This window comes from Meleagris gallopavo, chromosome 1 (genome assembly GCF_905368555.1).
Source record: "Meleagris gallopavo chromosome 1, MGAL_WU_HG_1.1, whole genome shotgun sequence".
NCBI lineage: Eukaryota > Metazoa > Chordata > Aves > Galliformes > Phasianidae > Meleagris > Meleagris gallopavo.
The window spans coordinates 65,254,766-65,278,029 of NC_139404.1; the positions used below are offsets into that span (position 1 = coordinate 65,254,766).

Sequence of the window (23,264 nt, forward strand, 5' to 3'; positions counted from 1 at the left end):
GGATGTCAAGCAACCATTTCACCGAAGGAAGTTTCCAGATTCATTGTCAGGTTTTTAAGCAATTCTGTGCTCTTACACAGTACTCTGTATTTTGAAAGTGTTGTAAAAACATTAACTAGATGATTCTCCTGGAAACCCCACAAAATAGATGCTAACTATTTTTTAGAACTGATATACTTGTGTGAGACTTGACAGAACATTGCCTAAAGGTCTGAAAGAAGCTAGACCAACACTGGCATTAAAAACTTGGAAATTTCTACTCTACAGTTGCCTGTGCATACTATTAGGCAACTTATCTTTACCTCAATTACATTTTCTATACCTAGAGATTTTATATACATGTATTTAGTGATGTATATTGAAATCAAGAAAGGGTTAGTTTTGTAGCCAAAATTGCTTGGAAAGTAAGTTATCTTTAGAGAGTTCATTTGAGAGAGCGTCCTGATGATAAAATAGTACTTAACTCATACTATAGTGCTGCTATCTTGTTCTGTCTTGGCTGAGTGTGTTGTTTAACTGTACTGGAAGAATCATGTGACAAATTCTGAATATATCCTAGTGTGATTTGACAGTAACACTTAAAAAAAATTAACTGTTGCCACTCCTTGAACTTTTCAATGACTCTAAGCAGGTATTAAGGTTATAGAAATTGTGTATTTTTAGAAAGATTCTGATTTTAAGAGATTGTTAAATATCAGGTTCAAACTCTTGCGTTTATGTGTATTTCCAGCCTCTTTCCTGTCTGGCAGTTTTATTCCAACCACATCCATTTTCTTTACATAGGGAATGTCTTGTTCTCTATAATTGAAGCTGCACTTAGACTCAGATCTGAGAACATTTAAAGTGGAATATGACAGAATGTAAGTGCCTAAATGAAATCTTGTGATCCCAAGAACCTCTTCTTAGCTTCTGTCTGCCCTGATTGTGCCTAAACTTCCCAATTGCATGATTTTTTTTAAATTAAAATAAAGCTCGCCCAGAAGTGCTGCTGGTATAAATGAACAGTCGCAGCTGTTCTCTTCAAGGGTCTCTCAAAATGCTGTTCTGTGTGGATCGGTCTCTCCTCTCACTGAAGAGAGTACAGGTTTGTATTTCTCACTTTTTAGGAGAGTAGCCCAAGCATCAGAATGCAGAATAATCTAGGACTGGCTGAGATCTGCAGTTCTCTTAATGAAATGGTTCAAATTGTCTAGAAAGAATAAAAGATTAATTTGGCTGCAGAAAGAGAATTCTGTACTAGCATAATGGGTTAAGTAATGAAACAATCTTAATACTTTATCCATGGCTGTTTAATGTAAAATGAAGGAAGAGGCTGCAGAACAGGCTCTGGAATCCAGCGCACCATTTTCTAGGCTGGGCACCTCCCCTGCTGTGTTAGTGTATCATCTTTGTGTCATGTCCTTTCCTATCAAAGTGAGCTTCTCACATCTTGTAGCAGCTTCTAGTCACTGCATTTGACTAGTCTGTAGTCACAGCTTTAATGCCTGGCAAGTTGCTAGGAACAACAAGGTGTGATTCTGTAGCCTTCAGGCAGAAGAAGGCTAACCCCAGCTTCTGAGGTGTATTCGGTTACTCTTCATCGTTGAACTGTTGTGAATACAGGGCACAAAGAGCCATTTTTGCAGCCCTCTCTTCTTCCTCCTGTGTCTGTGTTTCAGAGGAATTTAGTAATCCCTTCTCTACTCCTCACAGAAGTGGCCTGGGAAGATCCAAAGACAGAAGGTAGCTTTGAACTGTGGTTCCCCAGAGAAAGGAGCAGTTCCTCAGTAGTACTGAATTCAAACACCAGCAGGGGATGTTATTTGAATTCTGTTCCTCCTACTTCTTTATCGATTGCCACAGATCATTCGATTAAGCCACCTAGTTCTATACACAAGGGCTGCTCTGAAAATAATGCCTCCTGTTTTATGATGTTGCCCCATGACATCAGAGGTGGATGCTGGTATTATGGCAGTAGGAGGTTGAACATTCCACCAATATTCCATTACATTTTATTGCTCTGTGACAGATGGCAGCAGAGGGGCAACCCGACAAAATGGTATCCGACATGGAAGTGCATATGAAGCAAAGGTGTGTCACTGAATTCCTTCATAAAGAAAAAATTGCACCACTCACATCCATTGATGCTTTCTGAATGTTGATGGAGACCAAATAGTGGATGTGAGCACCGAGAGGCAATATGTGGTGTGTTTCAGCATTGCTGACAGCAACACTAAAGACAAACCACTTTCTGGATCTCTATGAAGATTTTTATGTGTGCAGCACTCAGGCTCTTAGTCATCACTGGTGAAAATACCTAGTTAGTGGTGTGACTATCTTACAGAAGTGTTTTGTAGCTGAGAATTTGCTCTATCAAGTAGTGTTGTGCTCTTTGAATTGGTTATATTTTTCAGGGAAATAAATACAAGGCTTTACTTTTGGAGTAACCTACAGAGTGCACATTCAAAGTGTGAATGTCATAGTCCACATCTTACCTCTGTAAGGAAAAAGGGCAGATGCACCTTATGTTGATTTTTGTTTGACTTAGGTATTGGGGGGCTGTTGTTGCGTGGGTCTCATTACTGGCATTTGGTTATCAGTTGTGTTATGGGTGGGTTGCATCGCAGAGTCTATCGTCATGGTAGACATAGGGGCTGGCTGTTCTCCAGGGGCCACTAGGTGGGGAACACGAGGGCTCCCCAGAGTGGCCGGGCAGGGCCTGTCAGCAATACCCGTTCCACCACCCAGCCAGGGTCACTCCCACAGCCCCATCCAGGAGCACTAGGGCAGCCCCAGGCATCAGGCACCTCCCTGAGGTTGGATCCAGGCTGAGGCTAAGTGGGGAGGTGGGCCTGTGGGTGGGCTGTGCTGTGAGGAGCTGGATCCAACCCTGCTGAAGTCTCACTGGGGCAAGGGCTAATGGCTCTGGGAATTGACATGGAGCCCTAGGCTCTGGGAAGGTGTAGTAGGCCCAGGGGGTGGGCAGGGGCAGTCAGGGCCTGATAGTGTCCCCAGGAGCTTGGCATCTCTTGCTGGTCAGCCAGTTAGACTTGCTGCACAGCAGCTTCATACAATGCTCGTTTCTTCCTGGTTTACATTTTCTGAGAAGTCTAACGATAGATTTGCTTTCACATTGTTTGAGTTTAGTCCTTTTTTCAGAAATGCTTTCAACACTAAAAGGGTCATAAAAATAGACAACTCCTGAAGAGCTTAGAAAGAAAAACCATTCGTCTCCCACCCTTCTCCCTCCCCCAAATTATTTGATAATGGAATGGGAAGCTTTCCCTTAATCTTTCACTTGATTTTTGCTAATATGAACCTGTCAAAGATCATGGCATTTCCTCACTGTGTGATGTGGAGCCAGCTGGAACCAAATAATCCACCCACGTTTTCCATCATCTTTGTATCCCGATAGGAGCTTCTCCTTAGCAGAAATGAGAAAATACCTGTTGTTCCTTTCTTGCTGTCATGGTGGCCATACTGCAGCAGTTCCCCACGTGGCTGAAGTGTTACCAGATCTGAATAACTGTGACTAGACCAAAATTAATGGATTTTCTGTCTGGAACCCACACCCTACTCTTATAGTAGTTCAAGAGGAAAGTACTTTAAGAAATGACACTTTCCTTTCCACTCACTGCCCCAAAGAAATACTTTCAAGGATGAATTAGGAACATTCCTCCTTTGGCTTGAAGATGCGGGGATTTAGGTCTGTAAAAATACCTTTCTTCATCCTCACTCTTACTCCTTCATAAAGGAGAATTACCATTTTTATGGAAGCGTGTGGACTTGCTGAGAACACGAGCAGCTTCTGTTCATTTGAATTGTAGTCTTCCTCACTGAAGCATCCACAGGGATGGGCAGCAGTGCAGAATACAGCCCCCTGGTTTCCAGGCCTGATGGCTCTGCAGCTGGAGGAAAGAATCTCTCCCATTTCATTTTCTGGTTTCCTGTTTCCAGACTCTCTTTTGGTCTGTATTGCGTCTGTTTTAAGCATTAATGTTTTGTGTGTAACATCTCTCAAAGTCTAATCCATTGCTATGGACCCACCTAGTGACGGCTTTATAGATTCTTTATATTCATAAAGGCACTTTACACTTATCTCTTTGTGATTTTTGTTTGTTTTGTATTTGTTATAATGTTTCCAATGCATCACAGTAGCCATCTGAGTCCTTTCTGTGAACACTTCCTTCAGCTCTGTGTATTTAAACACATGCAAAAAAAGAAGCTTACCTGGTGGTTACTTGTGACACGTAAGTAGTAGGATTATGGTCAGGGAAATGACTTCAATATTACAGATGTATTTTGGATTACCAGAAGTAAGAATTGTCAGTAATCTAAGGAAACTTTTACTTACTGGTAAGGAAGTGTCAGTGTATTAGCTTTCAGATTAAAATGATGGCACAAGGCTTGTATGTGTTTCTTATAGTGATTCTTTTCTGTCTTACAATTGACTCGGTGAACATGAGAAGTCTGAAAGCTTCTGTAGGCGTGCAAACTGTAAAGAACTGGGCAATAGGCTATGGCTTTTAGTGATAATCTACTGCCTTGTTGCTTTGTGCAGTGATCTGTGAGATTTTTGGATGGCCAGCAATGGCTCAGCAACATCTGACTCTTCAGCAACAGATGCTGAATATCTAAAAATCCTAGACAGGTGTTCCTGATTTATGCAAAGAGTGACTGTGTGCAGTCAGGCTAAAACAACAAAGATTCATGGGACTCACTGTCCACATGATGTGGAACCCGGTAAAGCATATGTAATTTGTCTATTGCCTTTGTACTGCCCATGAAGGTGGGGATGATCCTTCTTTCTGTTATTTCCCATGTTTGGTCAACCTATGAATTGAAATAGTCTAACAAACTGTTTCTAAGAGGTTTTCTGGCTGCAGTCCCGCCCATACTGTGTATTCACTCTGCTGTATTAATAGCTGAGTAGTCACATATGAACAACCATTTTGGTACACAGAGATTGTGTATAGCAACCTTTAAAAATGCAGTGCTAAAAACTTCTTGTTGAATATTATGTATTTTAGAGATAGGTCACATTACACATCCTGTATGGGTATCAGAGAGAATGGCAGGGAGACTGCATATAGCTACCAATGATCCAATAATGAAAACAGTGTTCACAACTAAAATTCTAATGCAAGCAAACATTTAATAAGCTTTGTAAAAAAAAAAAAAAAAAAAAAAAAAAAAAAGACAGAAAGACAGATTTAGATTTTAGCTAGATTTTAGCTGAAACCCACCCGTGAAAATAGTGCGAGCACTGCACAAAACTCTGCAATCAGATTTGTACTAAAAACACTGTATTTTTCCTTGTAAGGGCTAGTTCAAGTGTATGCGGAGACTATTAAAACTCTTACATAATGGCTTAATCTCACAAAATCACCGGCCCAATAGCATGATGCAGGAAGCTATAGTTCTTTCTCAGCTTTTGAGAGCTGATGCCATTTCATACCTCCTTGACAAAGAGAATTTCTTAGTACACCAGTGTATGGTGAAAGCTTGTCAACCCCTGAGGCTTAGAAAATCTAGAAGATGGACTTGGTTCCAAGTTCTTTGAACACTTGGTTTGCATTGCCTAGTATACAGTATTAGAAAAGGGAGTATGCTATTGGAATAGGTGTCACTTAAAACTAGAGGATTTTGTGATTATAGCTAGCTTGAAGTGCAGTACCCATCCGAAACAGTAGCATAGTGCCTTGAGAATGGATTGGCTCGTTGAAACTGCAGGGAGTAAATTCAGATATTTTCTAAAAGACTTTCCACGTCACATTTGCAAATCACTTTTTTCCCTCAGCAGCGTAGCGTAGAAGAAAAGTTAAGGACTTTTTTCTTCAGTATTTAACACAGAATAATAGGTAAGGAGGATAAGGGTTTGGCTGAAAAACCAAATTATTTCCTTGTCATATTCCATCATAGAAGACTTAAGAGGGAAATCTAACCCGTAGCCATTCTTTTGCAATATTAAGGATTAGCTACTGTCTCAGAGAAGAATGAAGGAAAAGGAGATGCTAAACCCATCAAATGAAGAGCAACAGAGCACCAGGTACAGTGAGATATACCAAAATGTGCTGTTAAAAATTGATAGGGCTGCTAACTTAATATGTAGTCTTTCCTTTAATACTGTCTTCTAAGCTCTGAGGTTGGAGAAAGCAATTTTTCTGCTTCTCTTTAATTGAACAGTAGAATTGATGCTGAGAATTAGTCTAATGAATTTTTGTTCCTTACTTGATAAATGGGTTGAAGTAGTAATAAAAAGTAAAATTAAGAGACATATAGATAGCATTGTGATATTACAGCTATCAGTCAGCAGAGCTTTTGTAAAGAAAAATGATGTCTAATGATATTCCTTGAGCTCGTCAATAAATAGTAGAGGACAGTCATTTACATATTTTTTCTCAGAACATTTTCTTTCAAAAACATCTTCACAAGGGCCTGTTGGAGAAACAGTTGTACTTTTGAGAATTAGACAGCCTTCTAAGGGACACATGACAAAACTAAAAGTATATGATTGATATTTGGTGTAGGAAAACATTGCAGTGGGGGTACTCAGAATCCAAGCCTAATAGGTGTTTTTTCATATCTGTACTAATGAATTGAAAACGCTTGTGACCACCATAGTGAAACAGTGAAGAAACATTTGCATCTGAGGCAGAAACCATCAGGTCACAGTGGGAGAAGGCAGAGGATTCTTCTTGCAGTGTAGGAGGATGAGTAGGTTAGCTACATAATCGTGGTGTTAACAAAAACATAGTATTACATATTGGATAGAAAAAGGGATGTTGTGATACACCATGCCCTTTTCTAGTATGACTGTGACTACAAAGGAGCAGAAAGGAAGCAGACCTATGTTTTCTTATGAAATATTTCACCAAAGTAGATGGAATGATCTAAACACAAGATTTAGTGGTTGAAAATGGAATAAGAAATCACACTGAAAATATTGGTGTCATCTGTCAGTAGTAAGCCTTTTCCTGTAGTACTGAGATCTTTATGTGTTAGGCCACCTAGAGATGAATAGAGCAGAAACAGAGAAAAAAATGAAGAGATTCAGTGTAAGTTTTGATCTTGAGATTAGGAAGAAAAAGCAAAAAGACTGCTTAGAGAAAAGATAAGACAGATTTTTATGAAATACAAGAAAGGAAAATGGGTTACTCCATTTTACTTTTTTAGTTGTTACAACAAGAAGTCATTCTTTCAGAAGAAAAGGTGTTAAGTATAGAGAACAGACTTCTCTGCAGCTTCCTGTTTGGTCTAGATTTCTGGAGTATTTCCATATCTGTGAAGTAAAAGAAAGGACTTGTGTTTATCTCTGCATTATGTGCCCAAGTGCAAGATTTTAGGGTTAGCCATACAAAACAACAACAACAACAAAACATTCTGAAAGGCACTTCAGGTTACCTGTCTAGCCATGAGTTCCAACTTGGGGTGCCTAGCAGCTGCCTGCTCTGGTCCTCAGAGCTCATGGAATATTGTAGGGACACGCTGTATCTTGGCTCCTAAGTCATGGTACCTTACTCAGTAACACACTTGCACTTGTTTCCCATGGTTTGCCCTCCTGGAGCCAGCTGCTGCCATTCTATTGCTAGCTCAGAATTCTTTAGGAAACAGGTTCACCTGTGACATTCTCACATATGAAATCTTTGTGCAGAGTTTGAACCATGTTGCTCTTGGGAAAAGGCAGTGACTACATGCAAAAACCAGGAGAGATGATTCATTGGATTGATCGTATGGGGTCAGATACTAAAAAACATATGTAAGAATATGGTTGTGTTTCTTGCAGAAGTGTTGAGAGGATATTGGTGTGGTGGCATTCATTGTTTTTGCATTTTGAGATTTTTATCCAGGAGGCTAAGGATGTTAACAGGCAGAAGTTATCTAATTTATTTTATTTTATTTATTGGACAGGGGTCAGGCACTTGTAAATTATGGACTGCATTCTCAGTGAATCAAAATATTTAGGTTGCTTGTGAGGTTCAGTTCTTGGCATCGTGTCACTAATTACTTTTACACAACTCTGAAATAATGACAAAAGGAAAATGCATCAACAAAGAAAGAGAAATTAAACTGTGTAAAACAAAACAAAAGCAGCATCAGAAATAGAAAGTGTTATTTAAGGGGAAAAACGGGTGAGCAAATGTGCGGTCTGGATTCAGTGCAGTGTTAGATGGCAAGAGAAGAGACACTCAGCCTTGGATCTTCTCCAAGCAAAGAAAAATTTATGATGTAAGTTTTCTTTGATAAACATTCCTGAGAAACTACTTTGTGCTTTAATCTAAATGAGTGTTGGTCTCAATCCAGTTATCTTTTTTGTTGTTGTTTTGGTTGGCTTTTTTTTTTTTTTTTTTAATATATTTCCTTCCTGATTGTTTTGTGCTCTCACTACGCTTCAGTGCCACCTGTTGAGAATCTGTTTTGCTTCCAAGCTAAGTGGTAACAGAAGGTCGACCACTCTGTACCTGCATGGCATTAGGGCTCTTAAAAAGCATCCCTAGGTATTCCAATGTTCTCACACTTACGCTTCAAAATACCATAGCAGTACTTGCTCTGTTTCTGCAACAAAGTGTGGAAGCATTCCCAGGGGCACTTACCGTGGCACCCAGCAATGCTGCCAGCCTCTAGCTGTCCCATGTAACAAGAGGAGCAAGAGTTAGTCTCTATAGAACTAACAGTAAAAACAAGCAGTCAATCTGTTTTATACCATACTTGCCTATTTATTTCTCTGTAATAGTGGCTGAATTGGGGGTTTTATGTTGGAAGTGGAAGCTTAGCTTTTTGTTTCAACAGAACCAAATGGCATTTGTTCTGCTTTTACCCCAAAGTGGAAAATCAGTCATAAAATGGCATCGGAGCTGCATTAAAATAAATGAATGCATATAGTACACTTTTGTTGCTTCAGAAATGTAACATAACTCTACATCCTCAGTGACTGCTGTTTCAGCGTGCAAGGTGTAAGATAGCAACATTTTATGACTCCTTCCAGAGATGCATTTAATGTCATTAGAATCATAGCTTAATTTACAGCTTGATCTTCCCAGTGACATGTATAACAAGTTAAATATCAGTAGAGTGCATTTAATAAACACTAATTTGTATTAATCTTATCACAGACTGTATATGTTATGCAGCAAACGTGTGTGGTACATTAGAAAGGGGATGTATTTACAAATCTGTTCTGAATTTAAAAACCACACATTTCAGCATCTCTGTTTTTCGAAACATTTGCTGTATAGTGGTTACATGAATACTTGTGGTTATACAGACTAAAAAGGAATAATGTAGATAAACAATTTACAGCATGTAAGAATTTTATCTTTTCTGTGTTCTTTGTTTAATTACAGTTAGTCTAAAATGTAAACTGGTTTTGATAGAAGGTATTTCTTGCAGAAGACCTTATTCTTCATGGGTCTTCTAATACAAAGTGAAATGAAAATGATAAAATTATTTGGAAATATTTTACATTTTCTCTTCTTCTAATCCAAATGAGTACGTAAAATGGAGGGCATCCATGAACTGAGCTATATGTGCGTCATACCCACACAGAAGAGCCCAGGCTGGTTAGCTGAAGGTGGCTGATAGCCCTTTGGTAAACATGTAAGAAATGATCCCAATGGCACTGGAAGATGGTGTAGAGAAGCAGACAGCAGAGGTACGTGTGGGCTTGGAGAATTTTGATTGCAAACACCAGAGCAAACCACAGGGCTGCAAAATGATGGAACGCCTTTAGAAAGTATACAGAACTAGCTGTGGTGGATTATTACAAATCACCCTTGAGCTTTTAATTGCATGATGCTTGTTTGATATCAGACAATCAATGGGAGCAAATCCATTTGTTTTAAACCCAGCCTCCTTGGTGCATAGGTTAGGAAGAGCAGATTATAGTGGAAAATGCAGTCAGGTTAGGAACACAGAGTCAAAATATAACGCTCATAGCCCTGTCAGTGGATGAGTTTGTATAGTATTGCTGTTGGGGAAATGTCAATTCTGTGGTGATAAACTCTGCAGGCATTGTGTTGAGGGAGACTCAGAAAGACCCGCTGGGTTAAGTGGAAAGATCTCTATTTCAGTGCAATTTGAGTTACGCTCAACACTTAGTATCTAGTTTTATAAATAGATCAAAGTTGTGCCATTAGGCTATGTGGGCTCAAAGGCTTATGTTTGGCTATAAAACTGAGGTTGCTGGTTCAAAAGAGACTCGATCTCTCCCGACCACTCCTCCACGCACACACCAGGGGAAAAGGGAGTCATTTCCTTCCGATGGGAGTTGGCTGTCTGTATGAAACGAGCAAAGTTCATCATCTGGTCTATTGTGGCAAGCATTTACATGTTGGTAACAGTCATCCCAAATGACACTGAGGAGGGATGTTCCTGTTGGCATTGTCGCCCCTGGGGCTGAAGATGGGCTGAGCCCTGGCAGTGGCTGAGCGGTCCCTTGGATGTGATCGGCCTGAGCAGGACAGGGTGGGTGAGGTGAGGCTGCAGGCTTTGATGGGGATGGCACGTTGTATGCAAAATAGTTGTGCTTAAAAAAGAAGTTAGGAAAAAGACTGAGAGCAACAGGTTCTTACTCTAGTAACGCTTTGTGTTCAGAACCTTGATGAGAAACTGTAGATTTGAAATCCAGTTAGCTTCTTAAATAACATCCATGGATATGTCCCTATCTTTTTATGTTTGTTTTTTTGTTTGTTTGTATTGAGGGTTGTTTTTTTTTGTTTTGTTTTGTTTTGTTTTGCATCTGTTTACATATCATTTTGTTTCTAAAAATGCACAGTTGTTGACAGTTCTATATGAATTTTGAGTTACCTTTACCTCGGCCGATGTGGAGTGGACAGAATCAAAGAGAGCAGAGCTGATGCTAATAAAGGGATGAGGAACTCTGTAATCATTTTTAGTGGTCCTTAAGGAAGTTTGAATTCCAATTTTTGATGAAGGTTCAGATTTTTCTTTCAGGGTACTGTCAGTACTCCTTTATGGGGAGTGTCACAGATGATAGGCTCCCACTGAAACTGCAGGTAAATATCTGATAAATGAGGGCTTCTCGCTTGCAAGTGAGATGGTTTTACTTTCCTTGAAGAAATTCAGTAAATTGAAAAACTCTAAATAGCACAGAAATTTCAGTCCTCCAGACCGCCTTCTCCTTCTCAGATTTTGCGATCCTATATTCAGCGCTCCGTTTTGCCAACACCAAACATGCCTGATGTGGCATTTACATTCTTTTAAAAAAAGCGTAGATTAGTTATATTTCTAAGAGTTAACTTCTTCTCTTGACACATGTACTTAATTCCCGTTAATGGAAATGGCAGTTAGGCATGCACACTGAAAGGAAAAATCTGTTCCGAAGCATATGATCCAAACTGCATTGTAGCTAAACATTTCCATACTCTGAAATAAGCACTCATTATTTGCAAGATATTCTTCATAGTCAATGCATGAACCCCACTCTGTTCTCCTTTCTCTCTCTTAACCTATTCCAAAAACCCTTTCTTAGAAATGTTAGAGTTTCATTCCTAATGCTGTAGTTGTTTTGGATTTATGCCTAAAAAAGAAAATCCATGTAGGATCTTCAGAGTTTTGCATATTTTCTATGGGAATTTTCCAGTAAATCATTCTGTGGAATATCTTACATTTCCTTGGACTTTGTAGGTCTCTATTATTAAAACCTACAGTGGAAACAACAAAACATGAAAAACTCACTTTATTTTCCAGCACTTCCGTTACTTACAATATTTCAGCAGCTGCCAAAGGCACCAGGCTGAAGTGTTATCATTTGATGTTTTTTATTATTATTTTTTAAAATCATCTCCTTAGTTTAAGGCTTTCTTTTTGCCCATTTGCTTGTATATAAAGACCTGTGGATTCCGTCTGTGTAATATTCCAGAGTTATGGTATTTCTAACTTGAGCTGGGTGGATAATTGATTTTTTGGTTCACCTCTTGAACTGGAGGACCACGATAGCAACCAAAAAATCACTAACGCACAAAAATTCAGATAAGAGTTTATAATTTGAGTTGTTTCCCTCACTTAAATGAAAGTCAGAGCCTTTTGGTTCAGTTCAACCCCAATTGCCCTGTTTTGACTGAACCTTTTTCATTTGGGCACCCCTCAGAGGAACAGAGCAAGAGAAATGCAAGGGGAAGGGCTGGCTGGGGGAGGCTTCATTTTTCTCATCATGTGGAGGTATTTGGACTTACATCCTGATTCTCAGCTGGAGAAGAGCTGAACAAGGTTTGTGGTTATGTATTGTCTTAGATTCAGCTGGGACTGGTTTGTCATTGATCCCAAATTCCTCATTTTCTCCAGTTTCTAAGATGGCAGCTTTTGTTCTACGTCCTGGCAATTTCTACAAAGCAAGGCTTCAAGATGACTGTAGGAAGGTTTCAAAGGTTCCCTCAAACTGTTTATTTGGCTTGCTGCTTCTTGCATTTGTAGTTGAACTTATGTGAGAACATAACTTTACAGATGAATCTATGACACGATATCCATACACCAATGCAGTAATACAATATTAATACTGCAATAAGGGTAACATTTTTTTTCTCCTTTTTGGACTCAACCGTGCTTCCTCTCACCAAGCTGAGAGCTCAGAAAACATCAGATGAAGGAAACCAGGGAGAAGGAGATAGGTGCTAAGCAGCAAATAGAGTATGGTAAGAGTAAGCACTGTAAGCTGGGGCTAGGGTAAGGGAAAAGAAAGGTTTATGTCAGAAACATTCAGAGCAATGATCTCTGCTTCCTTTCTTTCTTCCTTCCATTTCCTCTCTCCTTCTCAGCACTCCCTCTTGCTTGTTTATCTTTGTTTTCTCCCCCAGCATTTCTTTGTTGGTGGGTTCTCTTGTGTTGTTTTTTTTTTTTTCCCCCTTTTATTATGGTTCAGGTCTGGCCAATGTCCTCCTCCATAGTTCTTGATGTTGATGGCAATTGCTCTGGTTCATAATCATAGTAGCAGAGAGGTGACTGAAGAGCCTCAGCATTCTGGGCATGACATAGACTTGGACTCAGAGGGGATGTGCTCGTTGTTCTGAAGATGCTTAAACAGGAGGGAAAATAGAGATAAACATACACATGGACAGAGGAAGGCAGTTGTGGAGCTGAAGTGTGGAGCTGAGCTGTAAAAAGAACACAAGGTTAGAGAGCTGGATGGGGCTAATGTGCAGTTGGAATACGGTAATCCTGGAGCTGTTGTAAACTCTTTAAATAAAAGGTCATCTTCATGTCCCTACAGCTGGATCTCCTGACCAGCTCCTGTCTATAGGCAGCTCCTAGGGCCAAGGGCAAGCGGGCTGGAGCAGAGCGTGGAATGGCAGAGGAGGAGCAGCATTTGCTGAGGGTGCAGTCAAAGGGAAAAGGCTGGGGACCCTCACAAGTATGAGCAGAGGGGTGAAGTGTGCTTTAACCACGTGTAAAAAGTCACGCCTTTCAGAGGAGAGCAGCAAAAACACACAGCGTGTTTCAGCAGCGTGAGGGCTGCTGCGTGCTGAGGCGCGTGGATCTTTGTTTCCCATCCCGTTGCTGCAGTTGGCTAACGGTGTCAGCCTGGGCAAGCTGCTAAGCCTGTCTGCATCTCAGTTTCCTTATTTGAGGCCAAATTCTCCTACTAAGTAGCCTCCTACTCCACACAGAGATTTGCTGATTTGAATGGAGCCCCTGTGGAGCGAGATACTTTTCAATACAAATAAAGTTTTGGAATCAGCCCTAATTATATTTATTACCTGCAGAGGAGTAATGTGAGACTTAACGTGGTTTGAGACACTCAGATGAAAGAGAAAGTATGTGGAATTGTTCTTTTTAATCATCCGCTGCCTTTTCAGTGTCTACCTCACAGCTGTCCTAAAAGGGCTAGCTACTAAATAACAAATAAAAATCCTTGTACATAGTAACGAGGTTTGTCAGGCTCCCATGAATGAACCTCTGTGGAAAATATTATTAGCCAGGGGCTACTGGAGGAAATCGGCGGAGCTGCCCCACGGCGAGGAGCCATTAGGTCTCCCTCCTGCCAGCAGCTGGCAGAGCCCCTGGGATGGGCTCGGGGAGGGACGGGCCGGGGGTAGCCTGGGGGATCCTCGTGTGTGCTGGGCCCTGCACACGTCCCCAGTGGGGCCGTGCTCCTTGGGGTGACAGAAGCGTTCATCCGGGGGTGAAGCCAGTGGTGCCTTCGTGCGGCGCTGGACTGAGCGGCCCCAGCCTGAGCCTGCTGGCTTACAACGTGTGCATGGACGGGGCCAGGGGGAGATTAAATAGGGTAGCTGTTCAGTATTAATAAAAATAACACACTCTGGGGGGATTTCTTTCGGCCGGTGGGCACAACAATATCGAGTGCTTCGTGGCTGCTCCGTGTGGATGTGCCCATACACTGGTGCAGCCAAGTTGCGTTCTGCGCTCCGCCAGGAGGTGAGGGTGATGGGGGGGTGGGGGGAGCGGACCTCATCCCACCGCTGTGGGGTCAGAGCCTCGTGGGCTTTAAAGGCCTTTAATGTTGTCCAGCTGCAAATTAAAGCAGAGAGAGAGAAAGAAAGGAATTAGGGCTGGGGAACTGGAAAGAATGGAGGATAGCTCCGTGGGTGTGTGTGCTGGGGAGCAGTAGACCGGTGTGTTGTGCTCTGTGAGGTTTTTCTCCCTCTCTCTCATTTTTTCCCGCTCTCAGCTCGCTGCCGGTCGGGCCCGGCGTCGTGCCGCCGCTCTCGGCGCTGGGGCGGGCGCTGCCCAGCGGTCCCGACACCCACCCTCTGTTCCCTCCGTCCGCGCGTCTCCCCGGGAGCGCATTTGGGAACGGGCCGGGGGAAAAGGGTGCGGGGAGGAATGGAGCGTCTCCAGGGGAAGGGCCCCAGCGGAGGAGGGCAGAGCCGCGTTTGTTGTTGTTTGCGCGTGTGCGCGCCGTTCCGCACGCCGCTACCTTTCCCCCGGCGCACGGCGGGCCCGTCTGATGGAGTTTGGAGAGGAGGCAACTCCGGGTGCGCTGCCAGGGCGGCTCGCGGCGCTGAGCGGAGCGGCAGTGAGTGACAAGTTGTTTACAGGTTTCCTTGAAGGGGCCTCTGCTATATTTCAATCTGTCAAAGTTGCTTTTCTTCCCTCGGAACAATGCCTGATTGTTGTGTTTTTTTTTCCTCCCCTCCCCAAAGAGGGAGAAAGAGGGAGAGGAGTGGAGAGATCGGGGCTTGGGGGGGGGGGAGGCCGGAGGGGGGGGGAGGCGGGGGGGGGAGTAAAGGAGTGGAAATTCTTCCGAGCACAAATGCCTTTGGTAACATTTTTCTGCGCCCAATCCTTTCTCCCCCGTTGCAACTCGCAGAGAGTTGGTAACTGGTTCCATTTAATCACTCCGCTCTCGTTTTATCTCCTCTCCCCGCTGATCTTCCTCAGCGCAGGGGATTTGCTCCCGGTTTAGGTGGATTGTCAGGCTTTTTTTTTTTTTAATTATTATTTTATTCTTTTCCGCTCTCCCCACCCCCCACCTCTTTATTTTTCTTTTCCCCCCGCTCTCGGGGCCGCGGGTGCGCAGCGCCGCGCCGCCGCGGGGGGAGCCCGGCGAGCGGGGCTGCGGCGGCGCGGCCCCTTTAAGAGCCTGGTCAAGGAGCCCTCGCTCAGAGCAGCGCGCCGGGAGGGAGGCGGGAGGAGGGAGAAAATCCATCGGTGTGGAGGGCTCGGGCTCACTTGACAGGTTCAGTCGGAGGCGACCATAGGTGGCTGCTGTGACAAAGGGAAACTGCGCTTTTCCAGCATGCTCACTGACCCTGATTTACCTCAGGAGTTTGAAAGGTGAGGCGACTTGGTGGGGCGGGGGACGGGCTGCGATGGGTTTGGCGTTCGTTGTTATGTTTTTTGGTTTTTGGTTTTTTTGTTGTTTTTTTTTTTTTTTTTTTTTTTTTTTCCTGGGGGGTGGTGGTGGTGTGTTTCTCTCTCTTTTCCCGTATTTCCCTCGCTGTTCGCTGCTCGATGCCCGCGCTCGGCGCGATGCCCCGCTCCCCCACCCCGCCCCGCGTCACCTCGCCGCTGTCACGGTGGGGGGGAAGCGGGGGATGCGGGGATGCTCCGTTCCGCGCGGCTCCGTCCCGCCGGGGTGGGGTGGGGGGTGGGGATCCCCGCCCGGCGCGGTGCCCTCCCGGCAAAGTTTGGGGCCGCCGCGCCGGGAGCGCTCCGCTCCGTTCCTCTCCGTGCGACCTTTGTTGGCCGCGCCGCCGCCGGGGCCGGCCCTCCGCCGCGGAGCCGGGAAACTTGCTGCCAACTTGCGGCCCCCCCGGGGTGCGGGCAGCCCCCGCGCAGCTCCGAGTCCGCCGTCCCCGGCCGCAGGCGGGAGGGATGCGCTGCCGGGAGGGGGGAGGAGGGGGGGGGCTCGTCTCGGTGCGAGCTCCCTCCTGTATAAACATTTGGTTGTATCCGGCGGTGCGGTGCGAGCTAGGTGCTAGACCAGCTGGGTACAAATATGCTCAGGCAAGCTGTTCGCCGCTCGGAGCGCTCCGGAGGGGAGGCAGGGAGGGAACGGGTGGGAGCGGGCAGGGGAGGACGGGAAGGAGCGCCCGAATTGAGGCATCGGAGAGAAACGAAATTGGGAAGCGCCGAAAAGAACTATTTTAACGCTTTCTGCCCTCTTTCTGCAAGCAGAACGCTTTTCTGCCAGAAGTGGGGTTGGTGTGTTGCGCTGCTCCCCGCGCTGCCCTCCTCCCGCCGATTTTCCAGACTTGTGTGGAATATTGGGCATTTTTCTTTGCTTTGTTACCATTGCAATAACAGAGGAAGATGCTTTTGTACACGTGCGTCGTACCAACTTAGTGCAACTACCTGAGGAAACTGCTGGTGCTGCTGTGCTGAAGCGGTGCGGCATCGCAGCAGTGCCTCTGTCCCTACGATGGACAGATGAAAGTGCTCCGTCGGCCTCACCGAGGTCCTATCCAGACGTGTCCGAGCGAGCGGGTTGGGTTATTCTTTGAACTTTGTGGTGAGCAGCGTGCATGCAGAGCCTGCCAGGCAGAATGGGTCCTTTCATTTCCCTGCTGGTGGACTTTTCTTCCTCTGAAGTCTCTCTGCGTTTATATCAATTTGATATACAAACAAATTGTTCTGGACAAAACATCTCCTGTAGAAATAAAGCGAGCGGCTCCACTCCGTTCTTGTAGACATCTGTCTTGTTTTCAGGGATCCCAGAGCTGCTCCTGTGCACATTCCAGTTAAAATAGTCAATACACTGCTCTTCGTTTGCTGCGCAGATAACAGTGAGCGGTAGGAATTGGAAGCAATAAAAACTAACCTCGGGACACATCACTTATTTTTTTTTTATTTTCTTTCATTTTTCCCCTTGCAGTTGAAATTGGTGATCCCAACCAATACCTCTGTTAATCATTACCGTTTGTTTACACAGCGTGTGTTTGACTGGAGTTGCACACAGAGCAGCCCCTGCCCATGTCACAGATGTGCGTTTGCCAGGAGCCGGCCGTGAGGACGCGCTTCCTCTCCCCCACGGATGCCCAGACACACATGGGCTTGTGGGGTGCATGTGTGTACATGGGCACGGTGTGCAGAGGATGGGGTTTCAGGCAGCTGTCGCAGGTTTTTAGCCAATGTCGGTGGCAGATGCTGCTCCTGGAGCACAGTGGTGCAGCCACTGGGGTCCCACAAGTCATGTCTGCATGACCGCTCTGCTAGTGCTGATGCTGTCCTTCTCCCACCGTTCCCCGGTAAACTGGAGCAGCGAGGTACTGGGCTGTCGGGCACAGTGCTTGCAGTGCAGCTCTCAGTGCCTGCACATCACTCAGGGGGTCCCTCTGCTTCCCCTCTCACCCCTCCGGTGCATCCTGACGAACTGCAGGCAGCACCGAAACTTCTGGACACCTCAACTTGGGGAAGCTAAAGCGATGGGGCTGCTTTGGAGGCTGTGGTCATTACCGTGGGCATTCGCGGTACACACTTGGAATGAAAATTATCCCGAGTGTCAGACGGATAAACACTCATTAATTCATTCAGCATCAGTAGTAAATTGCACTACATTTTGTGAACCGGCATGTATAATTAATTGTCGTGCCAAAAACATGAGGACTGTCGTGCTTTCCCAAGAAGTTCCTCGATTCTTTATTCCTGTTTGTGGAGGCACTGTTGCCTGGTGCAGGGGAGCACCGCAGTGCATGCGGGGGATGAGGTCTGCAGGAGGGGTGTAGGGAGGAATCATAACTGGGAACTGCTCTGCTTGTTTCATGGGGCAGGGGTGCTCTCAGGGTGCACGTTGGGCATTTCCTCTGGCACTCTGAATGGGCTTAAATGTCTCAAAAATGACAACACTTTTGTTGCTTTTTATATTTTTAAAGGTGGGCTATTATGCTTGAATATACCAGGTACGACCACAACAGAAAGAAAGTTTGCTCTGTAGAAATGTAGAGAGAATTTGGAACCGTTGCAGACAGCTGTGAAATGTACCGAATGATGAGATCTCGGAAATGCCCAACATAAAGTTTTAATGTCTTAATAAAATCTGGTAAATGAAAAATAGATAAAGCAACTGCTTAACAATGTCCCCAGTGTAGGGAATGTTCTTAAACCCCAATTAATTACTGCGTATTTACATTTCTCTGTAGACTGAGAGAGAGGCTCCGCTAGGCATCAGGACCAAGTGACGTCCTCTCCCTTTCTTTCATTCTTTTCTGTTTTCTTTCCTTTCTTTTGACACGCTAGTTCGAGGTGAGGAAGTATGTGTGGAAGAGGGAAGGCGAGGTTAGTGCTTCCTCAGGAGAAAGGCAGAGCTGGCAGACAAAAGGCACGGACCGAGCAGTGGGATGGGGACAGCAGACCAAGTTCAGCATTGCCAGTCAGTGGTTCTGTGCCCTGGAAGCGTTCTGTGTGCTGGTGAACAGCACGTAGAAGGGAGAGGCGAGGATGTAAAGCAAGCCTCTGCTGGGAGGAGAGAAATATACTTAGCTGCTGCGCCGCTTTGCTGCACGAGTCATTTCAGACTCCCACTGAATTTATTTTGGGGTTGTACCAACACTGTCAAATGGAGAAATCATTTTCCTAAAAGGAAACTTTGCGTATTCGTAAGTGCTTTTCTTAGCTAAAGTTACCCTAAAAGCTTTCTTCCTTCTACCCTGTTTGCTGAGAGTTTTGGAGAAAGAATAATGCCTTTCTATCGGCCGCCTTGCTCAGAATGATGTCCCACTCTCCTAAAACCTACCTGTAGATGTAAGAGTGATTACTCCTTCATTTAAAGTAAGCCAATGAGATTTCTTTAGTACTGGGCTAAGTAGCATTTACCTTTCGCTGAGGTGCTTTCAGAAGGTGACTCTGTGGCTTGTGTGTTCAGGTCTGGTGTCTGGAGAGTGAATGCAGTGCCAAGTGGAGGTTTCAGCCGGTGGTTCTTCGCCGCGGCAGAAATGGGCGCGATTTCATTTCTCTGAGATGACTCTGAAGGAATTAATGCCGGCTACTCGTTAGCATCCTGTGTGTGCTCATTTCACTTGCTGTGCTCACGCTTGCCGAGGAAGAAGTTGACTGTTACAGATTATAGATTTTAATGACCATCTCCTCAATTTACCAATTGCTGCGATTGTGACCCGGTCTTGGAGAGCAAAAAAAAGCCCAAGCGGGAGAAGGCTGAGTGACACGCCAGCCTGCACAATCCCACTGTTGTGCTCACTGTGTTCGAGTCAAATCGGGAGTTTGGCACTGCTAATTCTGGGTGGCTGGCTCATCATATGCATTCAAGGAGTTAATTAAAACACACACAAACACACACACACTCTCCCACCACGCATCTTGCAGTGTCTGTGTGCGTGGTGTTTGTGATTGGTACCTTTAGGGAGGAGAGGAATTGTTGTTCCTCCTCTTGCTGTCCAGAGAGCTGAAATACAGAAATAGTTTACAAAATATTTACTGCTTCTTGGGGAGCTTTTAACAAGCACTTATGGCTTTATGCTGTAAGAGGCACATAGTGCCTTGCTGAGGTATGTGAACGTGGAGCCCCGATGATGGGATGGTGTGTTTGCGTGATGTGATATCCTCATGCTGGGTAGGATACCTTCAAGTTGACGTGTGCCTCTGCCTTGCAGAAGTGAGTCTGACATCCTCTCTGCTCTGTCTGTTCTGGTGATGTCCTACTCGGGCCTGGTTTGCTGTAATGAGCTCGGCAGCAGAGGGGAGAAGCAGGGTCGCGTACCTGCGCACGCTGCCAGCGCTCAGTGCTTACGAGTTCTGCTCCCCTGGTGCTCGCAGCGCTTCGTTGGTGGCTACGGTGCGTCCCTGCTGATGCTAAGCAGGAAGCATCCCGAGCAGCCAGGCGCTTTTCCCTTTGAAAATACTGGCGGCTCTTCATCCATCTCGGAGAGCGCACGACGCTCCGGTGCTTGTTAGGCTCAGAAAAGCTGCGTCTCGCTGCCTGCCTGCCTCGAGAACTGCCAGCGGAGCGGCTCCGTCCCGCTCTCGCACCGCCTCGCCCGGCGGAATGACTTCGGGAGCTCCGGGCCGCGTTCCCCTCCCCACCGCTCTGAGGCGGCACCCGGCGGGCCCCGTCCCCGGGCGGCCGGGCCTGCGCTGCGGGCCGCCGCTCCCCGCTGGGCCGCCAGGGGGGCGTCTGAGGGCGGCGAGCGGGGACCCCGGCGCGGGGTCGGGACAGGACGGGGTCGGCCGGAGAGAGGCCCCTCCGGAGGCCCGGCCCCTCCGGGCTGCTCCCGCTGCGAGGAGCGCTGCTCATGGCACTTAGCGCAGTGGGTGGGGATGGAGGGACGCGTGAGAGTAATTCGCTGCGTTACGGGTTGGTTTTATTATTATTTCTTTGGAGAGTGGGTGCAGTGTTTCTTTATTCTTAAGGTAATATATATATATATATATATATAAATATAAATAATAATAATAAAAGGAAGGAGGGAAGAATGTGTGTTGCCGGCCGTGCCAGGTGCTGCGGGCAGCGGAGGAGCGGCGAGGCGCTGCCCGTGGTGCGGGGCTGCCATGCTGCGCGCTGGCGGGGGCGGGCTGCTGCGAGGAGATGGGAGCGTTCTCCTGCCCCTTCCGCTGGGTCCGTCCAGGCACTTCTCTCCGGCTTGTCCTTTCGTCACTTTAAGGAAAAAAAAAAAGCCGTTTGTTCAGCGCGGTGGTACAATGTTTGACTTGTAGAACGCAGTCGGAGTGAACATGAGAACAAGCTCGGGGCTCACTCCGAAAGTTTGACGTTAGCATTGACCTTGTTTCCCTTAAAAGTGGTGTGGGATCAATCAGGTAACGTTTCTCAGTCATTCCGTTCGTAACCATAAGGACTGTGCTGTAATTGTATGAAGGCTGTATTGTAATTGTATTGCCATTCTTAAAATTAGTGTTTGATGTGTTTCCCGATTGCCTTTTTATACTTTTCATTTTGGTTGTTTGAAACAGCCAGTGTGGAACTTCACATCGGCGGCTCTTCTTTGAGATCTATAATAATTTTATTTTTATTCCTGTTTTACCGGCACTTTGCTGTCATGTTTTCTCAAGTTCATACAGACTGACTTCGTCGCTTTTTCTTTTTTTTTCCATAGGATGTGGGTGCCTTAGTGCTATTTGATCTCAGTGCATCTTAAAATGTTACCTTCGTGCTTATTTTTCTACGTGGTGGTATTGTAGTATTACTGTTGCGTATTTGTTACTGTCTTCATAGAATCTTACTTAGTCTTAACATAATTTCACTACTTTGGGGGCAAAAATATATGGCAACTGAATAGAAATTGAATTTTCTTGTGGGAATAACTGTTTTTTTCTAGCGGTGAGGAATGCTGTGCCAGGAGCGTGCTTTAATTTTGAGTAGTAAAGACCTTTGTCTACTTGTCTACTTCAGCACCTCTATATCTCTGAAGAAAAAAGACTTGGAAAAGTAGTCTATGTAAAGTGAAAGCCATACAACTTGTCATCCTCTGGGCTTGCTTGGTGCTGAGCTTGTCGTTTTCTTGATTTTAAAAACGTGGGAGTGAAAAAAAGGTCCCAGTTTCCATTCATTCACCTTGCAGGTTGGGCATAGGCAGAGATGATCTGTCTGACGGTGAGCCAGAGCTGTGTGCCAGCTCCACAGACAGCGTAGGACCAGGGGGAAGGAAGATGGTGGAACCATTCAGAACTTTGTACTTACTTTTGTAGCCTGGTTAACTGAAAAGCTTTCATTTCTCCCGTTTGGCCAACTAAAAGCGTGAGCCTGAAAAAGCACACAGTCGCTCTGTGTTTCTGACGGTGCACTGTATGCCACCACTGGATTGCTTTAGGCTCCTTGCCTTTTGCTGGTTGCCCCAAAGGGGCTATGCTTCTATGGAGTGGGAAGCCACCAAAGCCCATCGCAGCCCGAAAGACGCACAGGCAGCTTTGCATACGGTTTTTATAATGTGGTCATTCTGGAGGCATCCCTTGCTTCAGAACAAGGTTGAACGATGGGCACAAGGTGCTGTGTCCCATCTCTGCTGGAGTTGGCTCTTCTGTGTTAGGGTTGGGGCACCTTGGTAGGGTCGGGTACTGGGAGCGGGTGTTGCTCGCTGCAGTGTCTGCACTGTGTCCAACTGCAGGAAAATAGTCTGCTTCTAGAGAAATTCCCTCAGCGGCCTCTTTGCAGGCACATTGTAAAGCAAGACTTGGAAACATTTTCTCCGAAGGTTTAGTCAGGTTTCTATTCATAGGGTTTTCTCCCTAAATTTTGATGCTGTGGCCTCGCTGGGGCAGAAGCTTTTTTGGATAGGGATGAGATGTGTGGGAAGGTGATGGTTGGTAAGGGCGGAGGGAAGGATGTTCTTACTCGTTTGGCATGTCTATTAACAAACTGGGTCGTTTTGTTGTGTTGTGTTTACATGACTTGTTCCTGTGCTGGTGTGAAATGTGAATCACCAAAATATGATGATGATTTAAAATAAAAAAAGAAAAGCTAAATGAAACAAAACTGAAATAGAACTGAAAGGCTAAATGAAATCAAGTGAAAACAGAACATGCAACACAGTTCTTTTGGTACTGTTTCCTTCTGCAGTTGCTGAGTAAAGCCAAATAGATTTCTTTTCCACTTCCATTAAGAATATCCAGGCTTCAGAGTTTGAAGTGCACAGAGCTATAGAAAATACAGCTGTCTTTTCAGGTTCAGACTTAGGTTTGTCTTTTCCTCGCAGGTTCTCAAGATTTAAGGAGCTATTTATGGGCAGTGTATTGTAGAGTTGGCTATTGATTCTCATCTTTGTTGAAACTGTATGAACATCGGGCTGGTCCTGATTTTGCGGCTCAGAGAAGTGTGGCAGCGTTTCTCAGTGGAAAATTCTCATCCTTTGCTTCTAATTTGTACATTCTGCTCAGTTTTGCTCTTCTTGCCCAAACTCTCA

The 23,264-nt window shown here is 45.1% G+C and overlaps 1 protein-coding gene across 19 annotated transcripts in view; it reads left to right on the plus strand.

Moving 5' to 3' along the window:
• Positions 1 to 23,264, plus strand: part of SOX5 (SRY-box transcription factor 5) — a 639,945-nt gene that overhangs the window by 331,413 nt on the left and 285,268 nt on the right. For 9 of the 19 annotated variants that reach the window (XM_085231430.1, XM_085231437.1, XM_085231433.1 and 6 more), the window contains exon 1: positions 15,575 to 15,732. The exons of 8 other annotated variants lie outside the window; for them this stretch is intronic. In XM_085231430.1, the coding sequence (XP_085087556.1) occupies positions 15,695 to 15,732 (38 nt within the window). In that variant the 5' untranslated portion in view covers positions 15,575 to 15,694. Of the gene's footprint in view, positions 1 to 14,761; positions 14,972 to 15,574; positions 15,733 to 23,264 lie in introns of those variants that run through there. 2 more of the 19 variants (XM_085231502.1, XM_085231545.1) reach the window with 2 other exon arrangements.